We start from the raw sequence: 16,299 nt of genomic DNA, 5'->3' as shown, positions 1-16,299 counted from the left end.
ATAAGAGAAATACAAAGAGAGGAATATAATGGGTTGAAGTACATCTACACCTAGAAATAGGTAAACTATACCTGCTTTGGAATGGATTTTTGGGTTCGGGCTGCCAAATAACTTACTGTAGCCTATAGAACATGGCTGGGCTGGCATAGGTTGATATGACTGGCCTTTGACTTACCAATCGTTTCGATTTTCTGTGTGATGAGCAGCGTTTCGGCCCCAGTTCTGGTTGCAGCGGCAGCTGCCTCTGTGCCGGCATGTCCACCACCCACGACAATAACGTCATATTTTTGGCGGGCGACACTACTAGCAGCTCGAGCAGAGCAATTGGACAGGAAATGATGCTGGACGAGCAGTCTCCGTAGCAGTGACATATGAAGCTTGCTATTATTTAAGTGTCATAATACAGAAAGGTGGAAAACTAAAGAAAGAAAGAAAGAAAGAATTTAATTTTAGTCATGCAACCTGATCATTGACAGCCAGTAGAAACATTAAAAGTGGCCAAAATTAAAAATGGCCAAAATTAAAAATGTAACCATTACTATGTCTGACGCTTACTCGTGCCCCATAGTGGTGCTGCAGTAGTCTCTAGAATGGGTCGGCACCCCAAATGATAAGAAGAGCCATTTTGTCAAGTTTAAACAAAATAAACCACTTTGGGAGCCACAATATTTTATGTCCATTTTACTGAAGTAACGTTTCACCATCTAGGATGCAAATACGTCTCAGTACTTGCTAATATATTAGTACTGGCTAAAAATAAAAACAAATGAAAGTGCAGACTCACTTTGCTCTGCTTTAAGCTTTAGCTCAGCTATAGTTGCTTTTCTCGCATCTCCAGCAGGAAACTTTTCCACAAAAGTAGAACAGTTTCTCTCAACGTTCGACTTTTTACGAGGCTGAAGTCGCTTCTCATTCGCCAGCTTCTTGTTCGAATTTTCCCGTTCCACCTTAAATGGTGCATGAAGCATCAGAATGTAGCTAACTATGTAGCTAACCGTTGCACCATTAAAGGTAGAACGGGAGAATTTGAACAAGAAGCTGCCGAATGAGAAACTGACTTCAGCTTCTTGACTTTTTAGTGTTTGTCAGTTTCTCGTTGCAGATTAAACGTATCAGGAAACCAGCTGGAGTGATTATAAACGTCCATTCATCTCTAAATTATCGATGTTCATCTTAAATCTCTCTCTTTGCCGTTTCGTTAGCTACTAGCTAGGTGAGATTGTTGTCTGCGTTGCTATGGTGACCAGCAGTCTGCGCCAACCTTCAGGGTTAAAGGGTGAATTAGCAGTTATACATTAATTCTAGGATTTAAGTTGGTTGCATTTCTTAGCCTATAGAACATGGCTAGTCTAGCAGTTAATGAAATGCATGATGGGTATTGAATGAAAACAACAATTTTAAATCTTAACTTCTATCTTTACTTTATATCCACCTTAAATGGTTCAGTAACTTAAAGAGAAACTCCACTGCTTGTCTGTCTAATTCAGTGTTTAAGATGACTTCGTTTCCATCTCAAACACGGCTTGTTCAAAATGTCTGTCTAATTAAATGTTTGAGATGGAAACGAAGTCATTTACAGTGGTTTGATCTGAAATGGTTAATTTCTAGAGAAACTGACAGACTCAGATTTCTTTACAGTGGTGGTGATAGGAACCAGGGGTCACCATGACTACAACACATATATAGCCATTTTATTTACTATTAAAAATGACCAGTGAACCTACACACGCAAGTTTTTATATTGAATGCTGAAGATGGCAAAATAGTGGAAAATCTGAGAAGAGTTTGCTCTGGTGACTATTTTGCCTTATAACACCCTTTATTAACCCTCCACTATAAACAGATTCAAATAAATTGATTTGAATATGCTTTAGGCCAAAACTTTATCACAAACCATCATAAAACAATGTCTCAGACATCAGGCAGTGAATTCATAACCGTTTTTTTTTTTGAGGGAGCTTTTAGAGGTGGACGTCTGGTTCCTATCACCACCACTGTGAACAATTCTGACAGAAGTAAATACAACAAATCTGTCTCATATGCCATGTAAATATGGAAATAGATATACTTTTATTTTATTTCTCTTGTACTTGTGTCTAAATTTATTTCTATTTTTCTGTTTAGTATATATAAGTTTATGTGCAATTATATGTGTTGCTACTGAAATACTGCAATTTCCCCTCGGGATCAATAAAGTTCTATCTATCTATCTATCTATAATGAATGAATTAATTAAAGATTATTATAGAACAGTATCACATGACTATTATACACAAGCGTAATTACTGCTATTATACAGCACTACTGAAGTCTTATCTAACAGACAGAAGACAGAATCACAAATCTCAGTGTTGTAAGCGTAACTATAACATTATTACATTGTTGTTACACGTTTTGGGAGGTCAAAATCTGACCCGCATGTATCAGACGCAATCCGAGTAAGAAAGCCTGATCTGAGATCTGATTCCACCGTTTACACTGCGTTAAAACGGAACCACGTGACCCACTGAGCGCTGATCTCAGATCAGAGTGCTCAGTCCCACTTCAATCGCACTTTCCAGCACAGTAAACCCAGCAAAAGATCAAATTTACCAGCTCATCCAGGCGTGTTATCACTCTCCAACCGTCCCGCAGGGCCGTTTCAGTGTATTTACATGAACTTTAGCTGAAAACTGTCTTCTGATTTTATGTTTTACAGTTATTTTCTTGTCACTCTTCTTTTCCAAGCAAGCAGGGCGCCGCCATTACTACAAACCAATGACCGTAATAACGGCCGTAGAGGCGCACATAAAACACCACGTACGACAACAAAGGTCTTAAGAGATTTACCTCGATTATTAAAAGCGACATATAAAAACAGTAATATCAGTGATTAATCATTAGTTTCTAATCAATAAAACAGTAGTGTTGATCCGGGATAATAATAATGAACCTTCCTTAGCGAGTAGTGATGGGAAATAGGATTCAGTTGACCGAACCGACTCTTTCGAATCGTTCGTTTCAATGAATCGAACACAAAAAAGGTTTGTAATTTTTGGGTGAGTGAACAAGTGGGGCATGTAACATACTACCCACACTGGAGAACTACATTTTTTGAAAGAAAATGAGACATGTTAACTAAGAAATAACTAAGAGAGACTTGACTAAAAATGAACTAAAATATATACACTACTAAACTTGTAACTAAAATTATACACAGAAAATAAATATAGAAGGAGCAGGGAGTGAAAAAGAGCAAGTGTTAAAGGGGAAATGCACCATTTTTTTCAAAACTTCCACATAATTAAATGGTTAAGATGTGAACAAAGTCACTTAGAGTGGTTTAGTGTGAAAGGCTTCATTGTAGAGAAACTTGGCGAGTCAGAATTGTTCACAGTGGTGGTGATAGGAACCAGACGTCTGAAGAGTTTAATGCCTCTAAAACCTCCCTCACAGAAAGTCACTACATTTTATGGTTATGAAAAGACTGCCTGATGTCAGAGACATTGTTTTGCTAAAGTTTTGAGACACAGATTTGGCCTAAAATGTATATTTTTAAAAGCTGTTCATGGTGGAGCTGTACACGTAGTGAGCTGTGAGGCAAAAGAGTCCCCAAAGAAAAAGATTTTTCCAGATATACCACTATTTTACCACCATCAACGTCACATAAAAATTCAGAAGACACGTGCAGGTTCACTGGTGGTTCTGAATAGTAAATAAAAAGGCAATCTTTGCTTTGTAGACATGGCGACTCCTGGTTCCATTTGCTGCTACTTTAAAGACATCTGAGGTTCTCTAGAATGAACCGTCCCACATCAAACCATTCTGAATGACTTTGTTTGAATCACAGAGACCGCATTATACAGAAATTTTGAAAAATCAGTGGACTCCTCCTTTAACACTGACGTAATCGTTGCGTAGACGCGATGAATATTACGATTATGTTCGATCACGTTCGAGTTCAGTGAATCGGTTCGACAGATTTATTCAAAGGAGCCCTTCACACGAACTGTTTCAAGAGAACCGATTCGTCCACGAATCGGACATCATTGCCAGTCTCGGGTCCTACCGGCGGACCGGGTTTGGTTTTTATTCTTGTTTTGTCGTAGTCTTTCGTCCTAAAAGCTGCAGGAGAAAGGAGCTAAACTCGGTACAGACACGGTAAGGCTGTTGCAGAGGTGGAGGCGTTCATTAGCGATTAGTATTAAACATTTAAGCGGGTAAAACTGCGCGCTGTGGACAGTTTAGCTTAGCATGCTAACGCTGCAGCCGAGTGTGGAGTCGGGTAGCGGGGTAAGAGGCTAACGAGGCGGGAACCGTGCTGGGAAACGGCCGCTTTAACGTGGTTTACCTTTTTCTGCATGCGGATAGCAGACAGGTGTCAATGTCAGCTGGATTCTGTACAGAAACACTGGAATAGAGGCGCGGAGGAAGTGTGGGAAATGGTCGGCGCTTTAATCCAGATTAATCGGAGATGAGTTTGTGAGGTCCGGGTGGATGGGACGAAGCTGGTCAGCTTCTTATTGGAATTTTCCCGTTCCACCTTAAGTGTCGCGGATAGTAACTGATGCACCATTTAAGGTGGAACGGGGAAATTCGAACAAGAAGCAGACCAGCTTCGTCTCATCCACCGTCGATCCCCAGTCCGCTCCTAAAGACACATTCTGTGCAGGAAATTCAGATGATGTTAGTCAGTGTTTATCTGACTGTAACGTTAGTGATGAAGCTGTTTTCTCTCCAGCAGTTGTGAGTTCGGCTCTGCACCGCACCGTGGCCGCTCGGACTCGTCTCTCCGCTCCGCCTGTGTGGATCTTTCCCCTCCCCGGCTCGCCCATGCTGAAGGCGCAAAGCGGCCCCGGCGGCCCCGGTGGCCGAAGACCTGCTAACGGCGCTCCCGGCCCCTCCACGCCTGGCTCCGCAAGCAGGCCGCCAGCCGGCAGGTGAGTGTTTGGGGGCGCGGTAGCCCTATCAGGATAGTCCGCGGATTCACCCGCGCCGGAGAGGCCTACCGGTGCACCGCGGAGTGGGCGGGGCTGCTGTTAGAACACGACTAACATCAAATAGGAACGCGTTGTGTTTGATTGACGCAGCGCTCGACCAATCCGTGTAGGCGAGTAGTGTCCTTGCTGCCAATGGTGAACCTCGCCGCGCTTGGAAGAGGGGGCGTTATCCGCTTGTTTGCTTATGTTTATGTATGTAATATGTTTGTTTATCGGTTGTTTACTGTTTAGCATAGTTAGTTTGTTAATAAACATTGACAGCGCTGCTGCTCCAGAGTTGTTTTTGTGCGAATTTTCAAAACATTCCAGCAGCCGTTAAGGGAGCACGTAGCTTAGCTAGCTAGAGTATCTTTTAAAATGATACTTAACTGATGTTTTTATCAACGAGAGTTGATTAACTACTGCGGGTTAATCTCTGGTTTCGTAGCATTCGGGATAAAAGTGGGATAATTTTGTTAACAGACTCATCGGTTATTAACTGTTTTAAGTCCTGTTAGATTAAACGAAGTGACTTTCTGACAAACCTCTACTTCTTTGACAGGAACCGTTCTGTGAAGTCTCCTCTCCACTCCTCTCCGGTAGGTCCTGCCACACACTGATATAAACTGCACTGTAAATTTATTTTTTCAGTACTAACATTAACATAGGTAACGCTGAAGAAGAGCTAATCCCACATCATTTCTGTGCTTTGGACCTCGATTATGGCAGAAATCATAAGCATGATTATTTTGGTCAGTACTGGGATTGTGATTATTGAACACACTTACTTGTTGACTTTGGAAACATCATGCATTTATTGAACTTAAGACAAACAAACAAAAAATTTTTTTTAACAAAATACACTCACTCCACGTTTTCACTCGCAACTGGCTGGACCGCTTCTGGTATCAGAAATGGTGCAGACAAAACCGAGAGGTGTTAGAGCGATACGAAACGTTCACAAAACTATAAACGTTATTACGCATAAGTACTCCACTAAAAAAGATAAACACACCAACAAATACAGTGATTTTGCGGCAGAATATTAAAGGAGAATTCCAGTATTTTTTCAGAATTTTAGGATAATTCAGTCGTTACGGTGTAAACAAAGTCAGTCAGACTGGTTTGGTGTGAAATGGTTAATTTGTAGAGAAACGTACTCAGATTTCTTTACAGTGGTGATAATGGGAACCAGGGGTCCCAATGTCTACAACATAAATATAGACATTTTATTTACTATCCGTATTGCCTTGTGGTGAAGACACCACTGTGAATCTTGCACAGTATTTGTTGTTGTTCCTCATTGGACTCCTTGAAATCAAAGTGTTTCCAAACAGCTGAATTGGTTTCGCCTTTTTTGTTGACTAAAGACTCTCTTATTCTGTTATCTTGGCTCGAGCTGAACTAAACATGCCACAGCCTGGCAGAGTTTGGGCATTTAGGGAGGGGCGGAAGGAAAGGGGTGCGCTCAATTGAACACAAGACAAAACAAGAGCATCAGTGTGAAACAAAAAATGGCACAATAGTCATAATATCTTTTATTATCTTGTTTTCATAATCATCGAAAGTCAGAAACATAATTGAAAATAAAATCATATTTCCAGCTCTGTGGTGCTGTAGTTAAAAGTTGTCTATTGGAAATTGTTTTGACGTTGAGTGGGAGTAATAATCTGAACACTGGATTTGGGTCCAGGCATTCCAGCTTGGCTCCCAACCCTTTTTATTAGGGATAGACAGATCTTGGCTTTTCTTCTAGATAATCGATCATTAAAAAATTAGTTGAAAATGTCTGAAAGGTGTGTTTTTTATTTTTATTTTTTTAATGAAATTAAATTTGTGTTGTATGCCAAAAAAGCGAAAAGTAGGAGGTTTATTGGTTTTGGCATCAGGATAGTAGCCTTGGTGTTATTCAGTAACAGATTGAGTGGAAAATCAGTGGTATCATGCATCCCTAACCTTGTTGGCTTTCCCTCTGCTCAGCAGGGATTTGAGGGGGTCTACAACAACGCCCGCATGACCCACTTCCTTACGGCTGTCGTGGTGAGTAAGCATGAACTGTGCCGCCACATTAACACTCATGGAGGCTTTTGTCCAAACCTTTACCCAAATATCTCTCTCTCTCTCTCTCTCTCTCTCTCTCTCTCTCTCTCTCTCTCTCTCTCTCTCTCTCTGTGAAGGGTTCCACGTGTGACGTCCGTGTGAAGAATGGCAGCGTGTATGAGGGCATCTTCAAGACGCTCAGCTCAAGGGTCAGTACTAACGTGACCGATACTGAACAAATAACAATATGAATGTTTCTCAGGCTTGAATAAGTGCATCGGTTTGCCTTAAAACATTAGAGATGGGCAATTTGACCACATTTCTAAACAAACAGTGTTCAGGTATGCCAATAAAAACATAACCAGCCGTACTGAAACAAGATTCCTGGAGAAAGGTGTCGTTGATATCAACTTAGAGGATCTCTGTGAGGTGTTTTGGAGCCATAGTGCTGTAAATCAGTGATGGCTAGGCACCACCAGACCAGTGTCATCGAATAAGTGACCAAAGCAGGGATGTCCTGATCTGATCCACAGGATTGGGATTGAGCCGATCCAGGCACACTTAAAACATAGGTTATTGGCTATTTTAAACCTGTTCTAATTCCCATCCTTTTGTTTCTTGTTTTTTTGTGTTCTACTTATACCACTGTCTCAGAGGCAGCTTAAACGGGTGTTATCCTCAAGATAGAAACAACCGCTTCTGGTAGCAGAAATGATGCAGCCAGAACCGAGAGGAAGAAGAAAGCTAGAGCAATATGAAGCATGTTCACAAAACTATAAAACAGTTATTTCACATAATTAGTCGACTGAAAAAGATAAACACATCAAAAATGAAGTGATAGTACTGCAGAATATTAAATTATTTTTGCATAATTCAATCATTATGATGTAAACAGTCATTCAGACGGGTTAGTTTGAAATGGTTTGTTGCAGTGAAACATATAGACTCTAATTTCTTTACAGTGGTGGTGATAGGAACCAGGGGTCACCATGACTACAACACAAATACAGCCATTTTATTTACTCTCCAAAGCCACCAGTGAACCCTGCACTTGTTTTCTGAGTTAACAAGTGGATTAACAAGCACAAAACTTCATCACAAAACTACCATAAACAGTGTCTCAGGCATCAGGCAGCGCATTCAGAACCATTTGGTGTAGTAACTTTTTGTCTAGCTTTCAGAGGTGTTAAACTCCTTAGACATCTGGTTCCTGTCATCCATATTGTGAACAATTCTAACTGTGTAAGTTTCTCTAGAACGGAGCATTTTACACCAAACCACTCTGAATAGCTTTTTTTACATCTTAGCCATTTAGTTATGTGGAAAAAATTGAAAAATAACAGCAGATTTGATCATAAGCCAATATGAAAAATGCTATAATGCTAAAAAAAAAATACAAGCCCAGAACGTCACTTAATGCATATATTAAAAACGAAGTAATTTTGCTGTAGTATTTCATAGCAGCCTGGTCAACAAAATTATGTAGTTATATTATCTATGGAAACACAAAGATTTGATCAGGTCCATATAAGCTGGTGCTGTATAGTAAAGTTTGAGGGCAAAAAACTATCTTGACCTCCATAGGCCAAATTCTGGCTTTCAGAAATGTCCAAAAGTGCTCATCTCTGGTGCGTCAAGTTCAAGTACACATTCGAAATATCAAAAAAGACAACAGAAAGGAATTTTAATGACAGGAAAAAGCAACCGGGCAAACTCATATTATCTATACTCATCTCTATACTGAGATCAAATATAAAAAACACTCCCATCTCTGTTCATCTGTCAGTATTGTTACTGATGAGGCACAAATGACAGCGTGAATGTTTTCAGCTTGTTATCATGTCTGTTGATAGACTTATTTGTTACCGTTGTGTTTCTGCAGTGTGAACTGGCTGTAGATGCTGTTCATAAGCGTTGTGATGCGGACGGTTCGTCGGCTCCTCCGAGGAGAGAGGAGATCACGGACACCATGATCTTCAGCCCCACCGATGTCGTCACCATGACCTGCCGGGATGTGGACCTCAACTATGCCACCAGAGGTGAGAGAGTGGGCACCATGGACAAAACAAAACCTTGTATTTGGTCTTTCCTCACTGCAAAGACACCCTGGATCTGTGGTCACACTTGTTGTCAGCACATACAATGTAGATGCAGAATAGCAGGCATTATAGCACAGTTTAGCAAATGTTATTGTTGTATTCTGATTAAGTCTAATAGAATCCGGGATTAGAAATTATAGTTTTGTTCTGATAAGAGGCGATTGTTCCCTTGGTAACTGGTTATAACAAAATAAAAGGATGGTTAGTAACTTTCTAATGATACAGCATGTTGTGTGAATGTTAGGCCTTTTAAAATAGCAGTATAACAGTAACAGTAACAAAATGCCAAATCAGTCACTGGCAGTTTACCGGCAATGATTTTTGCCAATCTGATTGAACACATTCCGATTACAGATTAAGTCTGAGGTGTTTATTCTCACTCTACTCAACACTCTGATGGAAAATCTCTGTTTACATGCTCACTACAAGTAATCAGATCCAAAATGACACGCATGCGTAGAGAACCACTTAGTGTAGACGTTACCGTGACAACCAGCATCACGTGAGTCCAGTCAGAGTGAGATGAGCAGCAGTGAGCAGCGCTTGTGTTTTTAATTGCTTTAAAATGATGTCAGACTCAGAAAAACGTCCTTCACATGTCCTTATTAAAGAAGGCCGAGAGGAAGACGTCGTGTTCTGAGACACATAAGCTGGACGTCCGTCCCACCGCCGTCTTTTAAAGATCAGAGCATAAACTTCGTCTCCTCTGCAGACCAGTTTCTGCTCCGCCATGTTGAACGGTATAAACTCTCACTATGACGAACATGATCAGAACGGACTTAAACTTTCCGATAGGGAATGTAATCAGATACAGGCGTTTACACGGATATTATTCTTCTATTTAACGGATTATTTACAGGATTACCCACCTCGATCAATCGGATAGAAACTGTCCAGTCTGATTCAAGTGTATACATGGACGTATTCTATTCTGATTGAGGTATTAGTTGAATTATTAACAGATTGTCATGCTGCATGTAAATGTGGCTACTGCTGCATTTATTCAGTGACAATTTAGTCAGCTCAATGTTTTTTTTTTTTCAGTTCAACATAGTTAAAGGGAGATTTATAGTGTAGTCATGCAGTAAACAGTAAGAATGCTACAGGCTGGTTAACCACGTTTGAAAATAACGTTTCAATGTCAGTTAAAGTGCCTTTTTTTTCTTTTTTTCTTTTTTTTTTAAACCATTTCTAATCATGAGGGAACCATGTATGAGCATGGGCTTATATATACTATGTTGTAGCAAGTCCTGTATGAGTTGACTCATCAGTAAGTTTTAATTTTGAGGTTTGCTGTGTGTATCATGTATGTCTACATCAACTTGAACTTACTGTTTCTTCTAGACACGTTCACTGATGTGGCTATCAGCTCCAGCCGTGTGAACGGAGAACACAAAGAGAAAGTGCTGCAGAGGTGGGACGGAGGCGACAGCAACGGAGAAAGCTACGACCTGGAGGCGGATGCAGTAAGTGTCACACACACACACACACACACACACACACACACACAGTACGTTGTCTGACGCACCATGAATTAAATTCATCTAAATTGTCTTGCAGTCGAACGGCTGGGACGCGAATGAGATGTTCCGCTTTAATGAAGAAACATACGGCGTCAAGTCCACCTACGACTCTAGCCTGTCCATGTACACGTAAGTGTGTGTAACCTCAGTGTCACGGCGGCGAAATAAAAATGTACTAAATTTCATCAAAATCTGTTACTTGCGTCAGTCGTGCAGATCTGAGGAGTAATTTTTTGGGATCTAGCGGGGGCTGACTGAGACGGCATATGTGTCAGCTAATTATCTTTTAACAGTCTCTCTCTCTCTCTCTCTCTCTCTCGCGCTCTCTCTCTCTCTCTCGCTCTCTCTCTCGCTCTCTCTCTCCTCCCTCAGGACTACACTGGAGCGAAGCAGTTCGGAGGGCTTTAAGCTGCGTGAGGCTCGAGCTGCGCGTCTGGCGAATGAGATCGAGGCCAGTGTTCAGTATCGCCACCGTGTGGCACTGGAGAACGACGAAGGGAAGAGTGAGGAGGAGAAGTACAGTGCAGTGCTGCGTGACGGAGGAGAGAGAGAGAGTCCCAGAGAGAGAGAGAGCCCCAGAGAGCGAGAGAGGGGGCGGGACAGCCCCAGCAACGTCAGCAGGTAAGGATGAAATGCAGGAAAACTTGAGGGGGGGTGGGGAGGTGAGGAGGGATGTAAGGGGAATATGGCGCTCTGTTATAAATCCTTGTTGCATTCGCTTTGAAAGCTTGTTGAGAGTGAATGGTAGATGATGATGATGATTTTTAAAATATTGATTGTGTGTCCAAGATTTTGCATTCCTCAATCTGTTATTAGCAAAGCCCTAAATTTTCAACAGCTGCTATTTAAGTACATGAGGCAGCAGTGTGTAACTATGTGAGATGAACATTAAAGAACATTTTATAGGACTCTGGTTTGTAAACAAACATCACCACGACAATCAAAATGAACATTTTATTTCAGAATCGACATTAAATAGGTCAGAGGGCTTGACGCTGGGCTTTAACTGAGCTAACTGAAAAATTTTGCTTTGTGAAATATCGCCCAGATTATACCAAAGTGTAATCAAATATTGAACATTGCAAAATACAGTTGAAATGTGTGTGTGTGTGAGTATATATACATATATGTGTGTGTGTGTGTGTGTGTATGTATATATTTCAGAGATGAAACGGTTACCGGTTTCACAGTAAACCGCAGCAAAATTAATGACTGTTAGTAGTACCGTTTGAAGTAGTGAACTTTAAAGTATCGTTAAAACCGTGGTCGATTACCGCGGTGTGAAAAACTCGCTGTACAGAGTCAAACAAAGGCAGAATCATCTCTCAGATGCAGCTCTGTGTGTGTGTGTGTGTGTGTGTGTGTGTGTAGAGGGGAAGGGAGAACATGGTGGAATGTAGTGACAGAGATTTGGAGATATTTCAGCCTTCTAAGAAGACCAAGTCTGACGTTTGGTCATATTTTGGGTTTTATAAGGATGCAGAAGGAAAGTTAATTGAAGATTGGAAAAAAAAAACAATCTGTGAATCGAAACTAAAGCTTTTAACACGTATTTCTGTGGAGCAGCGTCTCCAAAATGAGCTCTGAGTTAACTTACATAAGCTCCGGAACGAGACACTGCAGAAGTTCAATCTGCACAGCTCCCCTTTCTCATCTCGCTTGCAGTGTTTACTGTCTGAGAGGAGAATAACACCGTCTCAAATCACTCAGTGCCCCCTACATAGGGCGCTACTGTTCAAACAAACACGATCATCATTAACAAGCAGCTGAGTTTTAAATAGGGAATTAGTGACCTGTTGTTAATGTTGATTATAGATGACTTAGTCGAACATTTCTTGCACAGGATTTGCTATTTCATCATACACAAAGTGCACTACATAGGGAAGATAGTGTGCTTTGAGACGGGACCTCGTGCGAGTAAACGCTGTGCTGCTTTCAGGAAAAGCAGAGTTTCAGAGATTAAACTTCAGGAGTGTTTCTGCCGCAGCTCAGATGCGCGTTAATTTTAAGTTATGTTTTAGATTTAAAATGCTTTTAGAGAAGCAGCTCCACAGGTGAAGACACGCTGTGTGAGTTCTACACTGTCTGCAGCTCACAGCGCGGTCACGCAGTTCCTCTGTGATTTTGGCTGTTTTTCCTGGTGCACTGTGTTGATTAGGGGTTCAGCGCCACAGCGGCACAATAATGCTGCAGTTGCAGTTCGGACAGAAATCCCCCGAGTGCAGCACTTCTTAGAAGTAGTAATTTTCCATTAAGACCCACCTCAGAGTTGGTCGAGATTTAATTCTCTATGCAGGGAAATCCCTAATTATTGTAATTAATAATAACAATAATAATAATAATAATTATGATAAAGTAATTACAACAGTAATAATAATAACAGTAATAACAGGTGATAATAATAATAACAGTAAAAATAATAATACATTTGATGTTCTTTTGTTTACAAATATTGTAAGTAATACAAAAGTAATACTAGAAATGTATTGACTATATATTTTTTAATGTTTATGCAAACAAAGTGCATATTGCTGTCAATTCTATTTGTGTTAATATCGAAAGTTGGTGAAACGAGTTTCAGTTTGTGTATCAGTATTTATTTATTTATTTATTTTACTTTTCAACACATTTGATGAATATCGCAATAATACAGATATTCGTGATAATTTTGGTCATGATAATCATGATATTAAATTTTAATACCGTTTCATCTCTTTTTTTTGTGTGTGTGTTATTTTTATATATATATATTATATATATATATATATATATATATATATATATATATATATATATATATATATATAACACAAACACACACATATGTAATTGCTACTCCATTTAAGGTGGAACAGGAAAATTCGAACAAGACGCTGGTGAATATCTGATTTCAACTTCATATCAAAGAAGAATTAGGGGCAATAATAAATAAATAATTGCCCCCCCTTTGAAGGCATATGATCCCTAAATGTAACTAAAGCCCAGCAGTGAGGAGCTGAACTTTACCCTCCTCTGCTGTCACTGACTGGCAGGGTCGCCTACAGAGCAGCGCTGGTAGCTGTTAATGATGTAATGTTCTTTTTATTTGAGGGTCCCATTTCAGAGGGAAGATTTCAACCACTACCTCTTGTAACTCAGTTCTAAGGGGCAAGGTGACCCTCAAAAATAAGGGGTAGGGGTAAAAATAAGAAATGGGATTAGGCCTAAGAGTAAGAGCTTACAACAGCAAGTGAGTCTGAGTGGACAGTCAGTTTTGTAGTGCTGTGACAAGCTTTCTCTCTCTCTCTCTCTCTCTCTCTCTCTCTCTCTCTCTGTCTCTCTCTCTCTCTCCAGGGAGGGGAAATACATCCCTCTTCCCCAGAGAGTAAGGGATATGGGTGGTCCAGGCGGCAGTGGGCGAGACCGCGGGGGTCGTGTTGGTGGAGGCTTCACTCCTAGCCGTCCCACGCCCGCTGGCTCCTCCCCCAGAGCCCCTGCACCCTCACCAGGACCACCCTCGGAGCGCAGCAGCCCCATGACCAGCAGGGCGGCGTTCTCCCCAAACACTCACGCAAACGCCCCCTCCCCACGGCCGAGTGAACCCTCCACCATCGGCTCACCCAGCAGTCCAACAACGCCCATCACACACGCCCACCCACACCCCACGGTTCCCCACTCACACTCCCTACCGCACTCCCTCTCCGATGCAGCGAGGCCCGTCAATGGGGGTGAGTTGACTGTGTTTGTGCACGTCATTTACTTTGATAGATGTCCTGATATATTTGATTGAATGTGTTTTTCATAATCTTGATTTAAAGGAGGTTCTTACTGTAAAATTGATTTAAGGGTAGCATTAAGAACAAATATCTTGAGTATTCTTTCTGAAACTCCAACAAATATTAGAAGCCCTTAAAATGCTGTTTGGGACAGCCCGATCACTGGTTTAGCTGTTAGGCGTTTGCATATGCTTTAGGCTCAGACAGGGCAGAAAACACTTTTTTTTTCTGTTCTTTTAGTATCTTCCAGGACGTCTCCCAAGGCTCAGCATCCTCCACAGGCCAACAGAGCAGCTCGGACATCCACCACCCACCCCCCAACTACAGGTACTGTCTACCAGCTGCCATACATACCTGCTAATCACTGTCCACCCTATAAACTCCTCAGGTTTACTTTTTAATTAGGAACATCCATGGGTAACATCCATTTGCTCTATGCCAAAAAAGCCCTTACCCTATATTTTTCCATGTCATTCAAGATCAGTTATTACTGATAAGTTGTTATAATTATATTTTTGGATTTTTAAGTCTCAATTCTTTAAAAAACATAAGGTCTGTTGCGGTGTAATATTCAAAATCATGTATGTATTTAAGTCTTGCTCCGTTTTTACTCTACATAATTACAACACTGAAAAGAGGTGATGCTTGCTAACTCTGCCAGCTCTGCTACCACGGAAAGAAACAATTTTTCACAGTCCCGCTGAGTAAAAGGCACACAGTGACACCTAGTGTACTTAGGAAACAGCTACTCAAAGCTGAAGTAGTTTTTGTTAATGTTGGATTAAGCATAATCAATTTGTCAAAAATACCTGTTTTCAGTACCAAAAATGTTTGGTTTTCTGTAATTATTGTTTCATTGCTCAGCCAACTTCGCTTTGTGTTCTCATTCCTCACATCTGTTTATCTTTTTCATTCTCGTCCCTTGCAGCCTCTCGCTCTCCCAAATCAGACGCCCCTTCGCAGGATTCCTCCAGTCCCAGCGCTCCCTACATTGACGCCATGCCCGTTTCCATGGCGAAGCAGAAGCCTTCAGGCCCTGCCCCTCTCTTCCCAGTAGATGGTGAGTATTGGCTGCTTTAGGCTTAAATGGACTGTGAAATATGTGCATCGTCCACCCCGATGGGCAACATCTCTAAACTTTTTTTAACACTGTGTTCTTCTCTCTCTATGTATTTATTTTTTAATCCCCTCCCCTTTTTGCTCTCTCGTCCCTCCTGCAGTGAATGAGATCCTGAATTCAGCGGGAAAAGACAAACCCGTGGAAAGCCCTTCTAGCACAGAGGAAGCCAAGAGTAAAGGTTTGCTGCGCTAAGCCTCTCTTGTTTTGGTGATGCATCATCTACCGAACTGTCTGTATGCCTGCTGTTTTATTCAGTGCTAGGAAGTTAAGCAGTAATCTCCACTTTCTTGGCCTTTTCTTTCAGTCCCCTCAGCGCAGCAGCGGTCACAGATCGAGGAGCTGCGGAAATTCGGCAAGGAGTTCAGGGTGAGAGCCTTTCCTGCACAATAGCACTGTACACAAAACCATGTTGTTAAACATGGAAAGAAAAGTCTCACAAGCTGTACAATGAAAAATCAAATTTACAAAATTTGAAAATACCGGCCTCAAAACATGTCGAATTGTTATGCAATCACTCATAGACTTGTTTATGTGATGTCTGACACTCTCTCTATCTCTCGGGCTCCTTCCAGCTGCATTCCCCTACTTGTGCTTCGGCACCAGCAGCAGACGCCTCCAGCGCTGCCCAGCCTGGATCCACAAAACCTGCTGTAGAGCTGCCAAGCCCTGCAGCTGAACCCAAACCCAGCATGTCCCCCAACATCAACCCCAGCCTGTCTCCTAACCTCACCCAAAATCTGACCCCCAGCCCTCAACCCCACCCCCCTGCGCCTGTGTCCCCTGTAGAGGACCCCTCTAAAGACA

The 16,299-nt window shown here is 41.4% G+C and overlaps 2 protein-coding genes across 3 annotated transcripts in view; one reads left to right on the top strand and one right to left on the bottom strand.

The window, feature by feature from the left end:
- mto1 (mitochondrial tRNA translation optimization 1) overlaps positions 1 to 5,587 on the bottom strand; it is a 17,427-nt gene extending 11,840 nt beyond the window's left edge. Inside the window, exons 1-2 of one of the 2 annotated variants that reach the window (XM_036573253.1) lie at positions 5,504 to 5,587; positions 176 to 418 (exon numbers count right to left, since the gene is read on the bottom strand). In XM_036573253.1, the coding sequence (XP_036429146.1) occupies positions 176 to 371 (196 nt within the window). In that variant the 5' untranslated portion in view covers positions 372 to 418; positions 5,504 to 5,587. Of the gene's footprint in view, positions 1 to 175; positions 419 to 2,592; positions 2,788 to 5,503 lie in introns of those variants that run through there. The other variant, XM_036573252.1, reaches the window with a different exon arrangement.
- The window catches only part of LOC118809714 (ataxin-2-like protein), a 24,336-nt gene continuing 12,673 nt past the window's right edge, over positions 4,637 to 16,299 (top strand). The window contains 14 exon segments of the mRNA XM_036573251.1: positions 4,637 to 4,919; positions 5,521 to 5,557; positions 6,939 to 6,998; positions 7,136 to 7,207; positions 8,881 to 9,037; positions 10,442 to 10,563; positions 10,658 to 10,749; positions 10,993 to 11,241; positions 13,954 to 14,327; positions 14,616 to 14,702; positions 15,304 to 15,435; positions 15,596 to 15,673; positions 15,800 to 15,861; positions 16,068 to 16,298. Of these exon segments, the coding sequence (XP_036429144.1) occupies positions 4,813 to 4,919; positions 5,521 to 5,557; positions 6,939 to 6,998; positions 7,136 to 7,207; positions 8,881 to 9,037; positions 10,442 to 10,563; positions 10,658 to 10,749; positions 10,993 to 11,241; positions 13,954 to 14,327; positions 14,616 to 14,702; positions 15,304 to 15,435; positions 15,596 to 15,673; positions 15,800 to 15,861; positions 16,068 to 16,298 (1,860 nt within the window). The 5' untranslated portion in view covers positions 4,637 to 4,812.

The sequence above is a fragment of the Colossoma macropomum genome, unplaced genomic scaffold (assembly GCF_904425465.1).
Source record: "Colossoma macropomum unplaced genomic scaffold, Colossoma_macropomum, whole genome shotgun sequence".
In the NCBI taxonomy this organism is placed as follows: Eukaryota; Metazoa; Chordata; class Actinopteri; order Characiformes; family Serrasalmidae; genus Colossoma; species Colossoma macropomum.
The sequence above is the reverse complement of the archived record's forward strand: the minus strand, read 5'-3'. Positions and strand labels throughout refer to the sequence as shown.